General features: G+C 43.5%; 1 protein-coding gene across 1 annotated transcript in view; it reads right to left on the bottom strand.

Annotated features, from left to right (window-relative positions):
- LOC126257647 (facilitated trehalose transporter Tret1-like) overlaps window positions 1-20639 on the bottom strand; it is a 118875-nt gene that overhangs the window by 87826 nt on the left and 10410 nt on the right. The window contains exon 2 of the mRNA XM_049955581.1: window positions 14-1044. Coding sequence (XP_049811538.1) covers window positions 14-1044 — 1031 coding nt within the window. The remainder of the gene's footprint in view (window positions 1-13; window positions 1045-20639) is intronic.

Raw genomic sequence — 20639 nt, forward strand, 5'->3', positions numbered from 1 at the left:
AAAACAGTCTTACGTTGAATCCGATGACGGTTGTGAGCGGCACCCAGTCGAAGGCAGAGGGGACCTGACCCTGGGTCTCGTCCACGTAGAAGTAGGCGCCCATGGCGGTCAGGCAGACACCGCACCCGGTAAGGCCCAGAATCCCGAGTGGCCGCCGTCCAACTCTTTCAACAATGAAGGACGACGAAATACTCGATGCAAGCATAACGGCCGCTACGATGATGGAAGACACATCTGCGTCGAAACCGCTTCCACTCTTCTCGAATATGTACGTCGTGTAGGTACCAAACGCCACTGCGCCAGTGGACAAGTGGAGCAAGACGAACCCGGACATTATCAGCAAAGTCCTGCGGTGCACTGGTACCAAGAAAAGGTCTTTCAGCCTCCCTTTGGTCTCTTGCTTCTGTCGGATTGCTCTGTACATTGAGTCAAGCTCCGTGTGCAGTTCCTCTGGTGTCAATTCGCCTTTGTACCTTACGAGGCTCTTCACAGCTTCAGACTCTCTGTTACGCAGAAGGAAGAAGTACGGTGACTCGGGCATCCACACGAATGTGACAACGAAGATAATGGGGACGGCAGTGCACATGAAGGAAACAGTCGAAACGGACAAGTAGGGCGCTGCGCAGTACATGAAAAGGCTGCCGCAGTTCATCAACACGGTGTGAATCGTCATGAGCGTGCCTCGTAATTCGGTGTCGGCGATTTCGCACAGAAACATAGTGGTAGGACTGCCCATGAGGCCGCCAGATAAGCTTCCTATCGTCATGGCAACCATCAGCATTGCGTAAGAGTTTGCGAAAGCGACCAGTAGCCACCAGACGAGGAGTGGGGCAGCGGCGAAGAGAATCAGCTTCTTCCTGCCGATGATGTCCACAGCGTAGCCTGCGGTGAACGTCGCTACCAGCCCCGTCAGCGAGTTGATAGAAGCCAGCCACGAGGCCTGGTCTGCGGTGATCGGGACCGGAGAGTCCTCTGATTGCAGAATGGGGAGCGTCGTAGCCGACCAAGCCGCGAATGAGCCAAATGCAGTCTGGATCAGCGACCCTGTGGATGAAGATAGTATAACATCGGTATATAAATTGATCTGTTGAAGCCAGTGATCAATAACAATTTTAAAAAAGTGTGCAACCGAACATTTTTGATTTCTATTCACTCAATCTTCTGGTATAAGTTTTTTGTTCTGTGAACATTTCTGGCAGTGAAACACGCTGAGATCTTCAGATAGCCGTAGAGAGGTTCTGTGGTGTGAAAGTGTCAGATGAGCACCTTACTGAAAATGCGCACGTTACCGATGACTCAAGCTGTCACTTCGCCATAGAACATACACCGTAATATGTCAAATGAATTCACTTACTTTAAATGTGACTGCTATAGTTAGAACTTTGGACGTGACTGTAATGTGTATCAATTTGAAAATGCAGATCACTGTTCTTCCAACTACGTATTTTGGAGGATTATACATCCATCACGTGAATGAAGGTCAACGAAAAAGGACACGGCCCTCTCTAATAGAGGAATGCAAAAGACTATTTTGGTAGATGGTCAAAATCTTTGTTCATACATTGATTTTGTCTCTGAAGAATAATTTAACCATCCAGTAGTCATCGTTTTCCTTTCTAGTGGTATTTACATTATAAATGCACTTCATCTAAGCAAATCTGAGCAAAAATGATGTGTTGTGGTGTAACAAATGAAAGAAGAAGTATAATAATAATTTTGCATTGACAAATTTATGTTGTATTTTAATGGTGCTTATAATAATAATAATAATAATAATAATAATAATAATATGATAGCCTGTGTTTGAATGCTCATAATCAAATGGTTATACAATGAAAATCTTTATAGTAGGCAGTCGATTCAGGTAAAACTTCGACACAATGTTGAATGGTAACACAGGTGTCTTTTCAGACATTTATTTTTTAAACATATGTAATATATAAAGAAATATATACTACATTAAGGGGAAAAGTTGTTACTGAAAATCTCGATAAGTTATAAACCGATTTAATTATAATTCTTACACAACACTCCATGAACATTTGGATGGACGTAAGTTATATTTTTTTAATGTATCTGTAATAGACAAATATGAATACCTAATGCATAAAAGGGAAACATTGTTACAAAATTCTCAAAACATTTGACCGATTTACTTCAAATTTAACATTTTCATAAACTCTGGGGATGAATATAGATACATACATATATCTGTATATGTGTATGTATACACATACACACACACACACACACACACACACACACACACACACATATATATATATATATATATATATATATATATATATATATATATATATATATATATATATATATAGCTTGACCTATGGCGGTACATGCTGCTTCGTTGTACTGGTACCTCTGACGAAACAAAACGTGGAAATAACCTTTCTGAAATGTCTATAATTAAAAAAAGAAACGGAAGGTCTCAGTAACGGAACTTATATATATACCCCTGAGCTCAGGGTGTTGTAACTGTTTGGCGTCAGGAAGTGGTCGTTTCGCTATCCAACACAATACGTTTACCCTGGATTAGAGGTAACGGTAAACAGGATAATTTAGTGCCAGTAAGGTGTCAGTTTGTCTAGGCACGAGCTGCTGTCTACCAGAGCTGTAACAGCTGTTTGTTCTGTATGTAGGCATACGGGTTATCTGTCTAGTGGTTGTACTGAGTGTAGATGGGCGATGATTTGCCAGAAGAATTAATTTGTGTTTACATTTTTTGTGTAGGATTAAACTGGAGTTTGTGTTTTGTCTTTTATTTTTTTAAAAAAATAAGTTTAATTAAGGTCGAAATAGAGTATGCAAAATGGTGGAAACACGTTCTACTACTGAAGATGCAGTTGCATTTTCAGAGCATGAAGGATAAATATTTCGAACTTAATCGTGGGTTACAGGCTCGTAAAGAGAGTCATGATCAGTCGAAATCGGAGTCTCGGGAGAGTAAGTCAGGACTGAGAGTGCCTTCAGTTCTGTATTGTCTGGCATTGGTCCCTGTGACTAATCCTTTCTCGGGTAGGGCAACAATTTTCGTTAAGGATATTTGGGACGCTGCGGAAGCGCGGGTGGTCAGATGAAGTAACCCTATATGTTGCTAATATGCGTTTAGCGTGGAACACCAAACCTATGTTGTCTACCACGAGGCATTGAGTAAAGCACATACGTCCTAGGAGTGAGCCAACAGTACCAAACACAGAGAAGTGCGTGATTTTTTTGGGAGAAATTACGTTGTTGATGCAGCTCCACGAGTCAGTGGAAGTATTCTCAGATAGAATATTTAAGCTAAACGCAAAGACATATGTACAGATCCAGAATGCAGAAACTAATAGGGTACTGTTACAGGAGGCAGAAAATACAGCGATGGATGGTTTTTTGCGTAGTATACATGCTGAAATGCCACGGAGGGTACGGATGCGGTACCCAGAGGACTTAAAGTCAGCTCTTAGGATGCAACACTTATAGAGGAAGCGGATATGGCCATAAATAAGAGAGTGGACCATCGCGTGTTCGCTGCTGAAGTAAAGTGTTATTGTTGTAGTTGGGAGGAGCATGTAAGGAAGCAGTGTAACCCACCAGAGTCCTATGTGTGTGGCATAGTGGGCCACCGGGCATTTGAGTGTAGAGGTAGAAAGGTAGAAAGGATGGAAAGCTCTGGCAAGTGAAGCAGCCCTTAAATGGAAACTGGATTGCTTCAACTGTCGGAAGGCCGTCCCGATAGACAATAACAGTGCTCAAGTTAGTGCACGGATGGAATGTAGCTTGGTGGGCTTAGTGAGTGGCAAGAAACAGAGATTTTTGGTGGTCACAGCTGCGAATGTGTTAATTACGTCAGGACCTCGTGAGAAAGAGGAGACTGGGGCCAACATGGTATACGTTACGTGAAGTTGGCGATGATAGGGTGGAATCATTGGGTGCAGCACCACTGGAGTTGTCAGTCAGGAAACTAAGTTCAGTGAACGCATGGAGGCGTTGCCATGCGTAGGCGAAGGTTGTTCAGTGATTCTCGGGCTAGACTTTCTCGACAAATATCACGCTAATACTGATTTATTGAAACGCACAGGGGAACTCAGTGGGATTGCTTTCAGCTGGGGGAGCAGTTGCAATAGAGACGATGGCACAAGGTTAATCTATCATGGGAGTGAGACCAACTATACTGCGTACGTTTTCAGTTAAGATCGATAAGCAGGATAAAATATCAGCAGGTACTGGAAGATGATGTGGGTTTCAGTGGATATCTATTGCCGAAGAAAACATTATATGTAGTTGAACCGCTCTTAAGCAATGAAAACTTGGGTAGTTCTAATTGTTTTATCCGCATGTGAGTGACATTAATGGTGAACGATGATTTATGATTAGTGTGGATGGCTGGCGGAGGAGAGCTGACTCTTCACAAAGGGTACAATAATAGTAACTCTGGAAGTCTTGGAAGATGAGGAAATCGATAAGTCTAGCCTAGAGGAAAGCCATAAGCAAAACGTCGATAAGGAAGTGTTACGAGAGAAAGTAGATTATTTGAAGGGCAGTGATGAAATGGTTGTTCACAACTTGTTGCTGAGGTTTCGTCATTTTGTGCGAATTGACGGCTCAAATGGCTCTGAGCACTATGGGACTTAACATATGAGGTCATCAGTCCCCTAGAACTTAGAACTACTTAAACCTAACTAACCTAAGGACATCACACACATCCATGCCCCAGGCAGGATTCGAACCTGCGACCGTAGCAGTTGCGCGGTTCCGGACTGAAGCGCCTAGAATCGCTCGGCCACCGCGGCCGGGGTGCGAATTGAAGGCTACAAGGAATCCCACTGATGCAACATCACATACCAATAGGGAAATTGCAACAATTTCATGGAAGCCATACCATAGAGCAAAGAAACTGCAACCAGTGGTAGAAGAATTTATTGAACAACTACAGGATGGGGTCATAGAACCGAGTGATACTCCCTGGAGTGCAAATATTGTCATTGTGTCACAAAGGCCAGCGGACGGGGTACGGGAATATGGATTTTGCTGTGATTACAGATATCTGAACGAGCGAACCACTGCAGATGCTTATCCATTTCCAAACATGACGGAAACTTTGGATAATCTGGGTCACTGTCGGTTCTTTACAACTATGGACCTAAGGGGTGGATACCACCAATTGGAGATGGCGCCTGAAGGTAGACCGAAAACAGTTTTTACCGTCCCAGCAGAACATTTTCATTACAAACGCATGCCATTTGGACTAAAGAACGCCCGACAACTTTTCAGCGGTTGTTACACGGGGTACTGAGAGGAATAAAGCCAAAAACTTGTCAGTCTCTATGGCATAACTGTCTGTTCAAAGTATTTACCAGAGCATGTGAGACGTTTTTTAATGGTTCAAATGGCTCTGAGCACTATGGGACTCAACTTCTGAGGTCATTAGTCCCCTAGAACTTAGAACTAGTTAAACCTAACTAACCTAAGGACATCACAAACATCCATGCCCGAGGCAGGATTCGAACCTGCGACCGTATCGGTCTTGCGGTTCCAGACTGCAGCGCCTTTAACCGCACGGCCACTTCGGCCGGCCATGTGAGACGTTTGGATGATGGCTTTAGTAGACTACAATCGGCATGTTTCACTTTAAGTGTGTGCACAAGTGCCATTTTGCGCAAACTCAGGTAAACCTTTTGGGGCACGTGATTAGTGAGCTTGTCATACAGGCAGAACCTCGTCTTACAGATGAGTTCAAAATTATCCGATATCCAGTATAGTCGTTCATTGGCCTTTGTAATTATTATAGATGGTTCATCAAAGACCTTGCGGAAATAGCCAGACCCTTGGACAAGCTACTGAAGAAGGGGATGAAATTCCATTGGTCGCAGGAATGTCACGAAGCATTTGAAGAACTGAAAAAAAAAATAGTTTCAGATCTATTACTGGTTTCCCTGGATTTCGAGAAAGAGTTTATCCTTTCGTGTGATGCTTCAAACGATGCAGTCGGTTGTCTTGGAAGAGATGATAGGTGGTCGCGAACATCCGGTGGCTGACGCTTCAAGACAGTTAAACAAGACAGAGCGTAACTATTTAACAGAGAAAGAGATGTTGGTGCTCATGTACGGTATTAAAAATTTTGGATGTTATCTGTATTGTAGGAAGCTTAAGGTCGTGACCGATCATGCCTCTCTGAAATAGTTGCTTCATTTGAAAGATCCAGCTAGTAGATTCACTCGATGGGCACTTAAGCACAGTGAATTCGAGTACGAGGTAGTCCTTAAATCAGGGTGATCACACGCAAATGCAGATTCGTTAAGCCGCGGGATAGCAATGTTAAGTACGCTAGGGAAGAGTGTTGAAGAGTGGCAGCAGGCACAGGCAAGGGATAAGGAGTGCCAGGTAATTAAGTCACAGCCACATTTCGTTACGCATGAGGGCTTTTTGTGTAGAATAACGAGGTGTGGACCACGTGTGGTGATTCCAGAGGGAGTTTTGCAGAAAGCTAATGACCATATGTTGTCAGGTCAAAGTGGCCGACGTGCAATGGACAGACATGTAGCAGAGCAGTTTTGGTGGAGGAGCAGGAAGTGTGACGTGGAGCATTACATTAAGGACTGTGTGCCATGCACGCAGAGGGTCAACATGTTGTTGTTGTTGTTGTGGTGGTCTTCAGTCCTGAGACTGGTTTGATGCAGCTCTCCATGCTACTCTATCCTGTGCAAGCTTCTTCATCTCCCAGTATCTACTGCAACCTACATCCTTCTGAATCTGCTTAGTGTAATCATCTCTTGGTCTCCCTCTACGATTTTTACCCTCCACGCTGCCCTCCAATGCTAAATTTGTGATCCCTTGATGCCTCAAAACATGTCCTACCAACCGATCCCTTCTTCTAGTCAAGTTGTGCCACAAACTTCTCTTCTCCCCAATCCTATTCAATACCTCCTCATTAGTTACGTGATCTACCCACCTTATCTTCAGCATTCTTCTGTAGCACCACATTTCGAAAGCTTCTACTCTCTTCTTGTCCACACTAGTTATCGTCCATGTTTCACTTCCATACATGGCTACACTCCATACAAATACTTTCAGAAACGACTTCCTGACACTTAAATCTATACTCGATGTTAACAAATTTCTCTTCTTCAGAAACGATTTCCTTCCCATTGCCAGTCTACATTTTATATCCTCTCTACTTCGGCCATTATCAGTTATTTTACTCCCTAAATAGCAAAACTCCTTTACTACTTTAAGTGTCTCATTTCATAATCTAATTCCCTCAGCATCACCCGATTTAATTTGATTACATTCCATTATCCTCGTTTTGCTTTTGTTGATGTTCATCTTATATCCTCCTTTCAAGACACTGTCCATTCCGTTCAACTGCTCTTCCAAGTCTTTTGCTGTCTCTGACAGAATTACAATGTCATCGGCAAACCTCAAAGTTTTTACTTCTTCTCCATGAATTTTAATGCCTACTCCAAATTTTTCTTTTGTTTCCTTTACTGCTTGCTAAATATACAGATTGAATAACATCGGGGAGAGGCTACAACCCTGTCTCACTCCTTTCCCAACCACTGCTTCCATTTCATGCCCCTCGACTCTTACAACTGCCATCTGGTTTCTGTACAAATTGTAAATAGCCTTTCGCTCCCTGTATTTTACCCCTGCCACCTTCAGAATTTGAAAGAGAGTATTCCAGTTAACATTGTCAAAAGCTTTCTCTAAGTCTACAAATGCTAGAAACGTAGGTTTGCCTTTTCTTAATCTTTCTTCTAAGATAAGTCGTAAGGTTAGTATTGCCTCACGTGTTCCAACATTTCTACGGAATCCAAACTGATCTTCCCCGAGGTCTGCTTCTACCAGATTTTCCATTCGTCTGTAAAGAATTCGCGTTAGTATTTTGCAGCTGTGACTTATTAAACTGATAGTCCGGTAATTTTCAAATCTGTCAACACCTGCTTTCTTTGGAATTGGAATTATTATATTCTTCTTGAAGTCTGTGGGTATTTCGCCAGTCTCATACATCTTGCTCACCAGATGGTAGAGTTTTGTCATGACTGGCTCTCCCAAGGCCATCAGTAGTTCTAATGGAATGTTGTCTACTCCAGGGGCCTTGTTTCGACTCAGGTCTTTCAGTGCTCTGTCAAACTCTTCACGCAGTATCTTATCTCCCATTTCGTCTTCATCTACATCCTCTTCCATTTCCATAATATTGTCCTCAAGTACTTCGCCCTTGTATAAACCCTCTATATACTCCTTCCACCTTTCTGCCTTCCCTTCTTTGCTTAGAACTGGGTTGCCATCTGAGCTCTTGATATTCATACAAGTGGTTCTCTTCTCTCCAAAGGTCTCTTTAATTTTCCTGTAGGCAGTATCTATCTTACCCCTAGTGAGACAAGCCTCTACATCCGTACATTTGTCCTCTAGCCATCCCTGCTTAGCCATTTTGCACTTCCTGTCGATTTCATTTTTGAGACGTTTGTATTCCTTTTTGCCTGCTTCATTTACTGCATTTTTATATTTTCTCCTTTCATCAATTAAATTCAATATTTCTTCTGTTACCCAAGGATTTCTATTAGCCCTCGTCTTTTTACCTACTTGATCCTCTGCTGCCTTCACTACTTCATCCCTCAGAGCTACCCATTCTTCTTCTACTGTATTCTTCCCCCCATTCCTGTCAATTGTTCCCTTATGCTCTCCCTGAAACTCTCTACAACCTCTCGTTCTTTCAGTTTATCCAGGTCCCATATCCTTAAATTCCCACCTTTTTGCAGTTTCTTCAGTTTCAATCTGCAGATCATAACCAATAGATTGTGGTCAGAATCCACATCTGCCCCTGGAAATGTCTTACAATTTAAAACCTGGTTCCTAAATCTCTGTCTTACCATTATATAATCTATCTGAAACCTGTCAGTATCTCCAGAATTCTTCCAGGTATACAACCTTCTTTTATGATTCTTGAACCAAGTGTTAGCAATGATTAGGTTATGTTCTGTGCAAAATTCTACAAGGCGGCTTCCTCTTTCATTTCTTCCCCCCCAATCCATATTCACCTACTATGTTTCCTTCTCTCCCTTTTCTACTGACGATTTCCAGTCACCCATGACTATTAAATTTTCGTCTCCCTTCACTACCTGAATAATTTCTTTTATCTCGTCATAGATTTCATCAATTTCTTCATCATCTGCAGAGCTAGTTGGCATATAAACTTGTACTACTGTAGTAGGCATGGGCTTTGTGTCTATCTTGGCCACAATAATGCGTTCACTATGCTGTTTGTAGTAGCTAACCCGCACTCCTATTTTTTATTCATTATTAAACCTACTCCTGCATTACCCCTATTTGATTTTGTGTTTATAACCATGTAGTCACCTGACCAGAAGTCTTGTTCCTCCTGCCACCGAACTTCACTAATTCCCACTATATCTAACTTTAACCTATCCATTTCCGTTTTTAAATTTTCTAACCTACCTGCCCGATTAAGGGATCTGACATTCCACGCTCCGATCTGTAGAACGCCAGTTTTCTTTCTCCTGATAACGACGTCCTCTTGAGTAGTCCCCGCCCGGAGATCCGAATGGGGGACTATTTTACCTCCGGAATATTTTACCCAAGAGGACGCCATCATCATTTAATCATACAGTAAAGCTGCATGTCCTCGGGAAAAATTACGGCTGTAGTTTCCCCTTGCTTTCAGCCGTTCGCAGTACCAGCACAGCAAGGCCGTTTTGGTTAATGTTACAAGGCCAGATCAGTCAATCATCCAGACTGTTGCCCCTGCAACTACTGAAAAGGCTGCTGCCCCTCTTCAGGAACCACATGTTTGTCTGGCCTCTCAACAGATACCCCTCCGTTGTGGTTGCACCTACGGTATGGCCATCTGTATCCCTGAGGCACGCAAGCCTCCCCACCAACGGCAAGGTCCATGGTTCATGGTGAAGGGGTCAACATGACACATCAGAATATGCCATTGTAAAGGCTAGCAGAGGCGTCCAGCCCATTTTCTATGTTGAGCTTGGATGTCTTCGAGCCATTTAATAAAACACCTGCAGAAAATAAGCATGTCCTCACGACCATCGACCATTTTTCTCGATTTTTGGCAATAGTACTGATGCCAGCAAGCATTAGTAAACAACTGCATATTCAAGTTTGTGGTGCCTGAGACCATAATTACAGACCAAGGAAAGAATTTTGTCTTGGATTTAATGAAACAACTATGTCGTGTGTTGTGCATAACGAAGTTACGGACGAGTTCATTTCATACGCAGACTAATGGGAAAATTGATTGCGTGGACAAGACAATTGCAAAGATGTGGAGCTATTACATAGTTTCTAGGCACGACGATTGGGACTCCTATGTACCTTATTTACAGTGTGGTTATAATTCGCAGGTTCATACTGCAACAGGCCTGTCGCCATTTGAGGTGGTGTACAGTAGGAAACTGCCACCTTCCTTTGACGTTTTGATTCCTAAATTAAGACCTGATGGTGAGTGGGTGAGGGAATTTGCCATAGAATTAGGGAAGTTTGGAGGAATGTGCAAAAGGCAAACACAAAGGTGCTAGAACGCTAGGAAAAACCACACAGATGCATGGGCAAATTGCTGCAGTACCACATGGGACAATTGTTAATGGTCACTAGTCCATATACGTCAAAGGAGAAAACGAAGAAATTTTTGACAAAATACCAGAGACCATACCATGGAAATGGAAATGACCTCACGAGTCAAAGCGAAGATACAGTTCTCCACAAAAACTTCTGTTATACACGTCAGTCGCATAAAACCGTTTAAAGTAATGGTAGGGGGAATACCATAATTATCGGCAGCTAATCGGAAAGTGATTGTCACAAAGGGTGAAAAGAAGGAACCTGGAATTAGTTAGCAACGTAAGGTGCACGATGTGCCGTATGGGTTAAGGTTGGGTAAGTAAGTTGCATGGTGGTGATTTGTTGGTTTATTGCATCAGGGAGTAAATATTGTTTTTTTGCCATAGGGATATTTGTTATTTTCCTTTGTTGCGGAGTTGTTGGTTTTTCATGTCATGACTAATGATACCGTTTTTTGTGGGTTGTACGTTCTCAGAAAGAGGGAGAGGGTGATAGAGTAATTTGTGATCTGTCCGGATGTCCAGAAATGTGGACATGTGAAGCGAGTTTGTTTCTGGGGAAGTAAATGGGAAAAATTGTGGGTAGTAGCTTCTGCCATCCCAAATGCTCATTGGCTATAGTCCGTTTTCACGTCGGAAAATATATTGTTGAATTGCTACGATGGAGACAGATCGGTAGGGTTGAAAAAACTCGAGCTTCGGGAAAGTGGAATGATCATTAATGGCATGACTTGTGAGGTAGTCGGGAAGGATATTCGTCTCTTGGCTACGCTCACAGGCTCAGCTGTTATGACACTGACACGGAATACATTGTATTGGTCAGAATGAGAGTAATCCGTGTCCAAAATTTAACATATTTAAATGACTCACTCAATACAGAGCTTTTGCAGTCATTGGACAGATTAATAACGTCCAAGCAAGAGGAAACTTCGATGGAACAAATGTGGCAGCATGTACGCCATTTCCGAGAAGAACAGGAGCATAAAGTATTAGCGGTGAGTGTGTCGGTCACCAGTTGTCATGTGTTTCTAGCAGACTTTTTCGTACTGTAGACGTGCCAACGCACAAGTTACCAGTAGAATGGTTGACCGGCATCGGTCGGGGAAGCAATTAGTTTTAAGGTCTTAGTTACTGTATAAGGGTACGATAAGGGTTGCCTGGTAGTAGTAAAATGTGAGCAGAAGTCCTGTATGGTGAATTCGGGAGATTGACCTCAATTTATAAATTATTAGAGTTAAGATGATGCAGCATAATGTTAAAGATTCGGGATGAATCTTTTCCGAAAGTACGAGATATGCTGCGTCACAAATAAGTACAGGTGTGGATTTGGGGAATTCCTGTAAATCTCGTGCAGCTATGGTTGGAAGGCAGTAGTTAAAGAGACCGGCTGACGCATCAGATGGCAGGCACGGGCAATGTTAATATTTTGCAAACGATTCTACGAGGCAGATTTATGAAACTGCTCACAGGCGGGAAGTCACAGCCTGGCAGGCACTATATACAAATATGAAGTAATTAGGGCAGCACAGGACACCGACATGCTGCGAAGAACTCATATATTGCAGCTACAACGGCTAGTGACCTGTTTGTAGGGGCCAAAGCGGGCTGAGGAAAGATGACGTAATTAGCAAAGAGCACTCGTCCCCCCCTCCCCCTCCCCCTCCCCTCCCCGAAGAACTACGTTAGAGGCATAGGGAAAAGACGTATGAATAAGCGAGCCTGGAGGCTCAAAGCCGGCCGAAGTGGCCGCGCGGTTCTGGCGCTGCAGTCCGGAACCGCGAGACCGCTACGGTCGCAGGTTCGAATCCTGCCTCGGGCATGGATGTGTGTGATGTCCTTAGGTTAGTTAGGTTTAACTAGTTCTAAGTTCTAGGGGACTAATGACCTCAGCAGTTGAGTCCCATAGTGCTCAGAGCCATTTGAACCTGGAGGCTCAAAGCCCACAGTTCTGTCGCCATTTTGTCCATGTCTAGAACAAGATAGAAAGGTGAGTGTTTAAACTGAAGGCCAACCACGACAACCTGTTGGATATCGGCGGCCAACTGGGCCTCTGAAGCCACTTCCAGCTTCCGCTGCACGGACGCGTCATCACTGTGGCGAGGTGAGTCTCACCTTGGAGCTACATCGGCACGAAGAGGGAGAGGGCAGCTGGCCTCTATTCTCTGGGTGACTTCGTCTGGTGGACTGCAAACTGCCGTCCGCAGGGGTCGGGCCGGGGCGCGAACTCGCAGCCTCCCTGGTGCAAAGCTGTCTGCGGGCACTGAACGAACTGCCGTGGGCAGATGGCCGGAGGTGCCAAGGCTTACTACAACGGCGGCGGTCGGCTGCTTCCCTTCGGCCCTCTACATGGGGTCCATGAGTCGCACTTGAGGGAGCAGTGAGCCGTGTTCTGGGCCACGGGCACAGCTAACCCTCGCGGGGCCACTTAGCTGCGGCGGTGAGTAGGACTGCTACGTCCTCACGGCTGGGCAACCGGACGCCGATGGTGCAGATTCCGGCACTCGCGTTTGCCCTGACTCACGCACACTGCGCGGCGCCATCGCCGAGTTCACGGCAAGACCGGCTGTGTGGCTTCAATGTAATAAAGTCGATGACATACTTGCCTTTATTTCTCTGCACTGCTTGGCTTGAGTTATTCCCCTCTCCCAAACCATACCTACAGGACGTTCTGACATATTACAACCCCTGAGCTCAGAGGGATGTAACAATACTTATGTGGTGGTGAATCGTCGTTAGCAGAAGTCTCGGAAAGTTCTTGACCGATTTACTTCAAATTTTAACTGTATCATATTAAATATTCAGACAGACATAAACTATATACGTTTTTAAACAACAGTTCCCAGGTTTTCTATTGAAGCTGACAATGAGAAAGAAAACGCGCTGCTGTAAGAATGTGCGATTTTGTTTCGTTTGTTACAGGCCGTTTTAACCACAATGACGTGACATTTGAACCGTTAGACAAATTGTTTCTCCCTCATATATTCTTTCTCATTATAAACGTTTTTAAACATAAACTATATACTGAACATTGTGCTGTTTTATTTTCTTCCTCACAGACGGTTTCACAGGAAACAGCAAAATTGTATTTCTAGCATACTGGGCAACGATGGAATATTACTACTGAATCTGAATTTGGAATAACAATAAACTAGGCTTAAGGCCAGAGAGGGCGTGGCGGATGAGGAGATGGACAGAGTTGTGGGAGGAAATGGATATGCAGAGCAGAAAGAAGGACAGAGTGAGAGAGGGCAGGGGGGGGGGGGACATGAAGTGAGAGGGGGTGCAGAAGACGGGCAGAAAGAGAGGGAGGACGTGATGGATAGAGAGAGGGGGAAGGAGAAGTACATAGACGAAGTGAGGAGGGGGAGGAGTAGATGGACAGGGACAAGAGGGAAGAACACTATGACGTATATCCAATTCCCATATGTATTAGGAATGTGTTTTTTTTCCTTTCCTTTCTTTTCCATTTAACTGGACTGACCGACAGCAACACGTGACCAGGTACTAGTACACTACTGGCCATTAAAATTGCTACTCCACGAAGATGACGTGCAACAGACGTGAAATTTAACCGACAGGAAGAAGATGATCTGATATGCATATGGTTAGCTTTTCAGAGCATTCACACAAGGTTGACGCCGGTGGCGACACCTACAACGTGCTGACATGAGGAAAGTTTCCAAACGATTTCTCATACGCAAACAGCAGTTGACCGGCGTTGCCTGGTGAATCGTTGCCGTGATGCCCCGTGTAAGGAGGAGAAATGTGTACCATCACGTTTCCGACTTTGATAAAGGTCGGATTGTAGCCTATCGCAATTGCGGTTTATCGTATCGCGAGATTGATTTTCGCGTTGGTCGAGATCCAATGACTGTTAGCAGAATATGGAATCGGTGGGTTCAGGAGGGTAATACGGAACTCCGTGCTGGATCCCAACGGCCTCGTATCACTAGCAGTCGAGATGACAGGCATCTTGTCCGCATGGCTGTAATGGATCGTGCAGCCACGTCTCGATCCCCGAGTCAACAGATGGGACGATTGCAAGACAACAACCATCTGCACGAACAGTTCGACGACGTTTGCAGCAGCATGGACTATCAGCTCGGAGACCATGGCTGCGGTTACCCCTGACACTGCGTCACAGACAGGAGCGCCTGCGATGGTGTACTCAACGACGAACCTGCGTGCACGAATGGCAAAACGTCATTTTTTCGGATGAATCCATGTTCTGTTTACAGCATCATGATGGTCGCATCCGTGTTTGGCGGCATCGCGGTGAACGCACATTGGAAGCGAGTATTCGTCATCGCCATACTGATGTATCACCCGGCGTGATGGTATGGAGTGCCATTGGTTACACGTCTCGGTTACCTCTTGTTCACATTGACGGCACTTTGAACAGTGAACGTTACATTTCAGATGTATTACGACCCCTGTGAAACCCTACATTTCAGCAGGATAATACACGACCGCATGTTGCAGGTCCTGGTTTCAAATGGTTCAAATGGCTCTGAGCACTATGGGACTTAACTTCTAAGGTCATCAGTCCCCTAGAACTTAGAACTACTTAAACCTAACTAACCTACGGACATCACACACATCCATGCCCGAGGCAGGATTCGAACCTGCGACCGTAGCGGTCGCGCGGTTCCCGACTGTAGCGCCTTTAACCGCTTGGCCACCACGGCCGGCTTGCAGGTCCTGCACGGGCCTTTCTGGATACAGAAAATGTTCGACTGCTGCCCTGTCCAGCACGTTCTCCAGATCACTCCCCAATTAAAAGCGTCTGGTCAATGGTGGCCGAGCAACTGGCTCTTCACAATACGCCAGTCACTACTTTTGATGAACTGTGGTATCGTGTTGAAGCTGCATGTGCAGCTGTACCTGTACACGCCATCCAAGTTCTGTTTGACTCAAAGCCCAGGCGTATCAAGGCCGTTATCACGGCCAGAGGTGGTTGTCCTGAGTACTGATTTCTCAGGATCTATGCACCCAAATTGCGTGAAAATGTAGTCACATGTCAGTTCTAGTATAATATATTTGTCCAATGATGACCCGTTTATCATTTGCATTTCTTCTGGGTGCAGGAATTTTAATGGCCAGTAGTGTATTATATAAATTTGCCGCTCTTGACGCGGTTCTTACTTCATAGCTTCTTCACAGTTAAGTGGAAATAATTTAGAACGAGCACTATGCCACTAATGTAGTCTCCAGTGAATTAGAGATCTGGTGATGGTATGAAAGTGTGGGTGTTCGGGGCTATTCGGGCACAAGGTGTAAGAGTTAACCAATGGGGTGAACCTTTTCATTGTGTACAACCATTTTTAATTGTAAAAATACAAGTTGAATGTTGTTACGAAATTTTGATGCTACGCCCGATGGTGGACTACAGAAAAACTTGTCAAATTTTCTTGAAAGACATGCTGTTTATTAACTATGGCAAATGTCGTAATACAGCATACTGGAATATTACCTAACTGAAGTAGTAGAGGACCATACTCACCCCAACACAAAAGTGATCGTGAATCCATAACGAAGCGTGAAATAAACGCTCACTTTTTTTGCAAGTAGTAGGTGAAAGTGAACTGATAGCTGCAGTCTTTCTCGATGTCGGAGGGGCACTGTACCACACTGTCGACTAACACCAAAGAATCTATCGTACAGAGTATCGTCACAAACATATACTTCGCTCGAAGAATGTTACCTCAATAGGACCCAAATAGGATGCAATACATTGTTCTGGGAAATAAATGTGCAACATAACATAAAAGTAACGTAGGGACTGGCCCAGGGAAATATGGCAGGACTTCTAATATTCTCAGTATACATAAAAGATTTTTAATATTGAGACAGCAGCACTATGATATTGCTTACTGAAGACTGAATTGTGTATAGAAAAAGTTTTGTCCTGTATCATCGTAAGGCTATAGAAAATTAGATAACGAGTACCTGGTATATTGGTTTATGGAGCCTATCATTTTAGGTGATATGCTTTGCCAAAAGTGAACAATTCCTACGAATCATTTCAACATGGAGATTTATATCAATTGCTTCTGTCAGTCATGAGGCCAGATATGAGTTGGATTTCTGTTGATATTACAGCAGTTGAGGTTTTATGATTCATGCCCTACAAATCTTCAGGAAAGTGAAACTGTATGATAACACAATCTCTAAGGGAGTGCACAACCATGGGACATTAATTTAGTGACTAGTATAAGGTCTGGACCTTTTATAGGATAAATTCAGAGCGTAGCCTATCGGTATCGTTGGAGATACTTTCATTAGTGTGATGATTCATCTACATTAATTTCATTAAAGTCAGGAAACAGTATATTTTTATTACCCGAGTAGTTTTGTTCGCAGATGCACGTTAGCATATATGACATCCGAATTCGTATTGCGGTTCGGATGAAATTTTAATCGATGATCTTTTGTTCTTACACAATGGTTTCGGATTTATTCATAAGAGAAACTTGAAAGTCAACTACTTTTGGTACAAATCTGACAAATGTTAGTTTGTTTACGTTATGTCCGCATTTCAATTTAAATTTAAATTCTGTAGATTCTTCTTTAGCCGGCCGAAGTGGCCGTGCGGTTACAGGCGCTGCAGTCTGGAACCGCAAGACCGCTACGGTCGCAGGTTCGAATCCTGCCTCGGGCATGGATGTTTGTGATGTCATTAGGTTAGTTAGGTTTAACTAGTTCTAAGTTCTAGGGGACCAATGACCTCAGCAGTTGAGTCCCATAGTGCTCAGAGCCATTTGAACCATTTGAACCATCTGTAGATTCTTTAACATTAGTGTCTTTTAATATCTATTCTGTCTTGTGCATTAAATATTGCTACTGTCGTGGATTAGTAAGTGATGGGGTGTTCAGTGGAGACTGTAAATTCTGGTTTCGTAAGGGCGAATGGAGTGGGGTAGGAAATGGAGTAGCTATTTGGACTCTAAAGTGGATGTGCAGAATTTGGAGTTGAGACAGAAAAATCGCAGAAATGGAAGTTAGAATTAGTGACGTTCAAGTAGATAGGGAGGAGGCGAAACTTGAACTAGGGCAGATAAGAGAGAAAAAGAAACAACCAAAATTTAAATTAGGGCAGTTAAGGAAAGAAAAAGAAACAGGGACATGGCAGAATGTAACGGGAAATGGCAGAAGAGACGTTAGTTCGCAGAGCTCGTTCAGTGGTAGGCTGAATAACAAATATGATTTGTTACGTGAGGTAGGGGGTAAAGAGACTTATCGAGCAGCAGATGAAGACAGGGGGCATCGGAACAAATATTTCGGCTGGATAGAAAGTGAAACCAGTCACGAAAACAAAAGGCTTGTTGAGAGGTAGCAGTCGGGGAAGGCCTGCAGACCAACAGTTGCAGGAAAAATCAGTATTACGATTCCAGGACATAGCTATTGTGAAACCAAGTGCAAGCCTTGGCCACATCGTAAAGACATTAATGCATTATCTAGGGTTCTGAATAGAGAGTGTGAACAACTGATAACTGGGCTACAGGGTCTGACCAGGAACAATGTGAGATACGGGATTAGGAGTGACCTGAGCATTAGCGGTGCACACAATCGTTAGCCTTGTCCAAGCTCTTCAGCGGCACGATCATTTTTATCTTAAAAAGGGTGGAAAACAATTATCAGAGATCTGAGAGGGTTACTGTAGGCTTTGGAGAGACCTCACATTGGATGTGGCCCAGTTCGTGGTGCTGGGAAACAGGAATACATGAAGTATGGCCTATGTGTAACTAGGCAGGGGAAAGAAAGCCTTGAGAATGAGGGGGACTCATTGACACATGACAAAATTACTGAAAATATTCCTGTGGAAGGAGCGCCTTTTCTTAGGTTACCATCTTCAACCAGACACGCATAACTGAAAGAGTTTCAAGTAACTGATGTACAAATACTGAAAGACTAGAGATTTGGGAATACGCTTTAGCATCATGCACCAATATATTTTAGAGGCCTGAACAAAAAAGTTAATAATTTTATTACCTTCCTAAATGAATTGCGGAGGGGAAATTTTGTTGAAGAACATGGTCTTTCTGTGCTCTGTGTAAACACAGAAAAGGAACTATTGAGTGTTGAAGGTTATAAATTGGCAGCTCCCTACCCCACAAGCAATATCAAGAAAGGAAAAGTTGCATGTACGTGTCAAGTAATAACAAATTCAGAACTATAGCCTTATAGCAGTTCTGCACAGTGTAGTAGTTTCTGTACAGAACACATGTGAGCATGTGAATGGGAAGTCACACTATTATTACGATTCATAGACCCCTAAGGAAAATTTCGTAAGTTCTTAGAAAAATTTGAAACCCTGTCACGTCACCTCTATAAACAAAATCAAACAAGTGAGAATTAATGGTGAGTATAAGATAGCAGCACCTTGATATACAACATTTTTGTGTGTGAGGATGTAACCAACCAAATTAGTGTTCGTCCAGTTTTAAGTGAGTCATCAGACTGTGACGGCTAAAATGGCATACACAGAGGTCCAGAGTTATTTTAGACTTGGATATCACAGTTTTAAAGTTGTGTATACTGATGCATTCAAACAAGGGGATTCGCTTGGCTGTTTAGGAGCATTCTCCGACAGTGTCCCAGGGTTTGTCCTTTTTTTTTATCAGTTGCTGACCCTCGAATCATGAAACGACGCGACGCAGTCATGTTTCGATTCATGAGGGTCAGCAACTGATAAAAAAAAGGGCCCCCCCCCCCCCCGGGTCCCAAGGTCGCGATGGCGGCGTCACTGTCCCGCCGAGATAATTTGTCCTTTTAGGACAATTATCTGAGCAAGCACCCACGCCAGCAAAAGGTTTTTTACTCAGACCTCTTAAAGTACACACACACACACACACATATATATATATATATACTTTAAGAGGTCTGAGTAAAAAACATAACGTAAGAAATTACTTAACACTTGTCTTCAAGCTTCATTTATAAGCTTCCACACAAGCATTGTACAAGATAGCAGCACCTTGATATACAACATTTTTGTGTGTGAGGATGTAACCAACCAAATTAGTGTTCGTCCAGTTTTAAGTGAGTCATCAGACTGTGACGGCTAAAATGGCATACACAGAGGTCCAGAGTTATTTTAGACTTGGATATCACAGTTTTAAAGTTGTGTATACTGATGCATTCAAACAAGGGGATTCGCTTGGCTGTTTAGGAGCATTCTCTGACAGTGTCCCAGGGTTTGTCCTTCCTCGTGACTGTACTGTATTTGCACCAGAGCTCCATGCGATCGTGAAGACACCAGAGCAGATGAGGTGTCTTCAAGAAAAACAGTTTCTTATATGCTCCGATACCCATAGTGACCTACAATCACTGCAACATATGTACCGGGCAGAGAAAATGCAGATCATACTGGACTAACTGTACTTCCTTCAACAGTGGGGATGCCAAGTAAAATTCCGCTGGCCACCATGGCATCTGGGGGGCTGGGAAAATGAACTTGCTGACCATGCCACCAAGGAAGCCTACAGGGAATATATCGTAGCACAACATGCAATTTTCCAGCTAGATATCATTTCGCTGCTGAGTTGGAAATCCATGCAATTGTTCAGGAAGGAGTGCACGGCACTGGGGTCAACAAAATGCAGCTGGTGAAGCCAACTAGACGGACACGGCGTTCCTCCTTCCGGTCACTTCGACAGGTTGAAGTTGACCTGAACTGCTACCGAATTGGGCACAGTCCTGTAACACTTGTATTCCTATTCTGAAAGAGGACCCTCCAGTCTGTGACATCTGTGACATTCAAATTACTGTATGCCACATTTTAAGTGAGTGCATTTTGTATTGTGATCAGTGAACAGAATCAAATTTAAGTAGGCATTGGCCCTCTATTTTAGCTGATGACAAGTATGGTTCAGCTTTTAAAATTTTCTGAGGAACCCGGATCCTGGCCTACGCTTTTAGGCTGGAGATTTTAGTGCGTTGCAGAGTGGCTGGTCATCCCTCAACAATTCTTTCCACCGCTTTTTTCACTTTATATATATATATATATATATATATATATATATATATATATATATATATATATAT

This window comes from Schistocerca nitens, chromosome 1 (assembly GCF_023898315.1).
Source record: "Schistocerca nitens isolate TAMUIC-IGC-003100 chromosome 1, iqSchNite1.1, whole genome shotgun sequence".
Classification (NCBI taxonomy): domain Eukaryota; kingdom Metazoa; phylum Arthropoda; class Insecta; order Orthoptera; family Acrididae; genus Schistocerca; species Schistocerca nitens.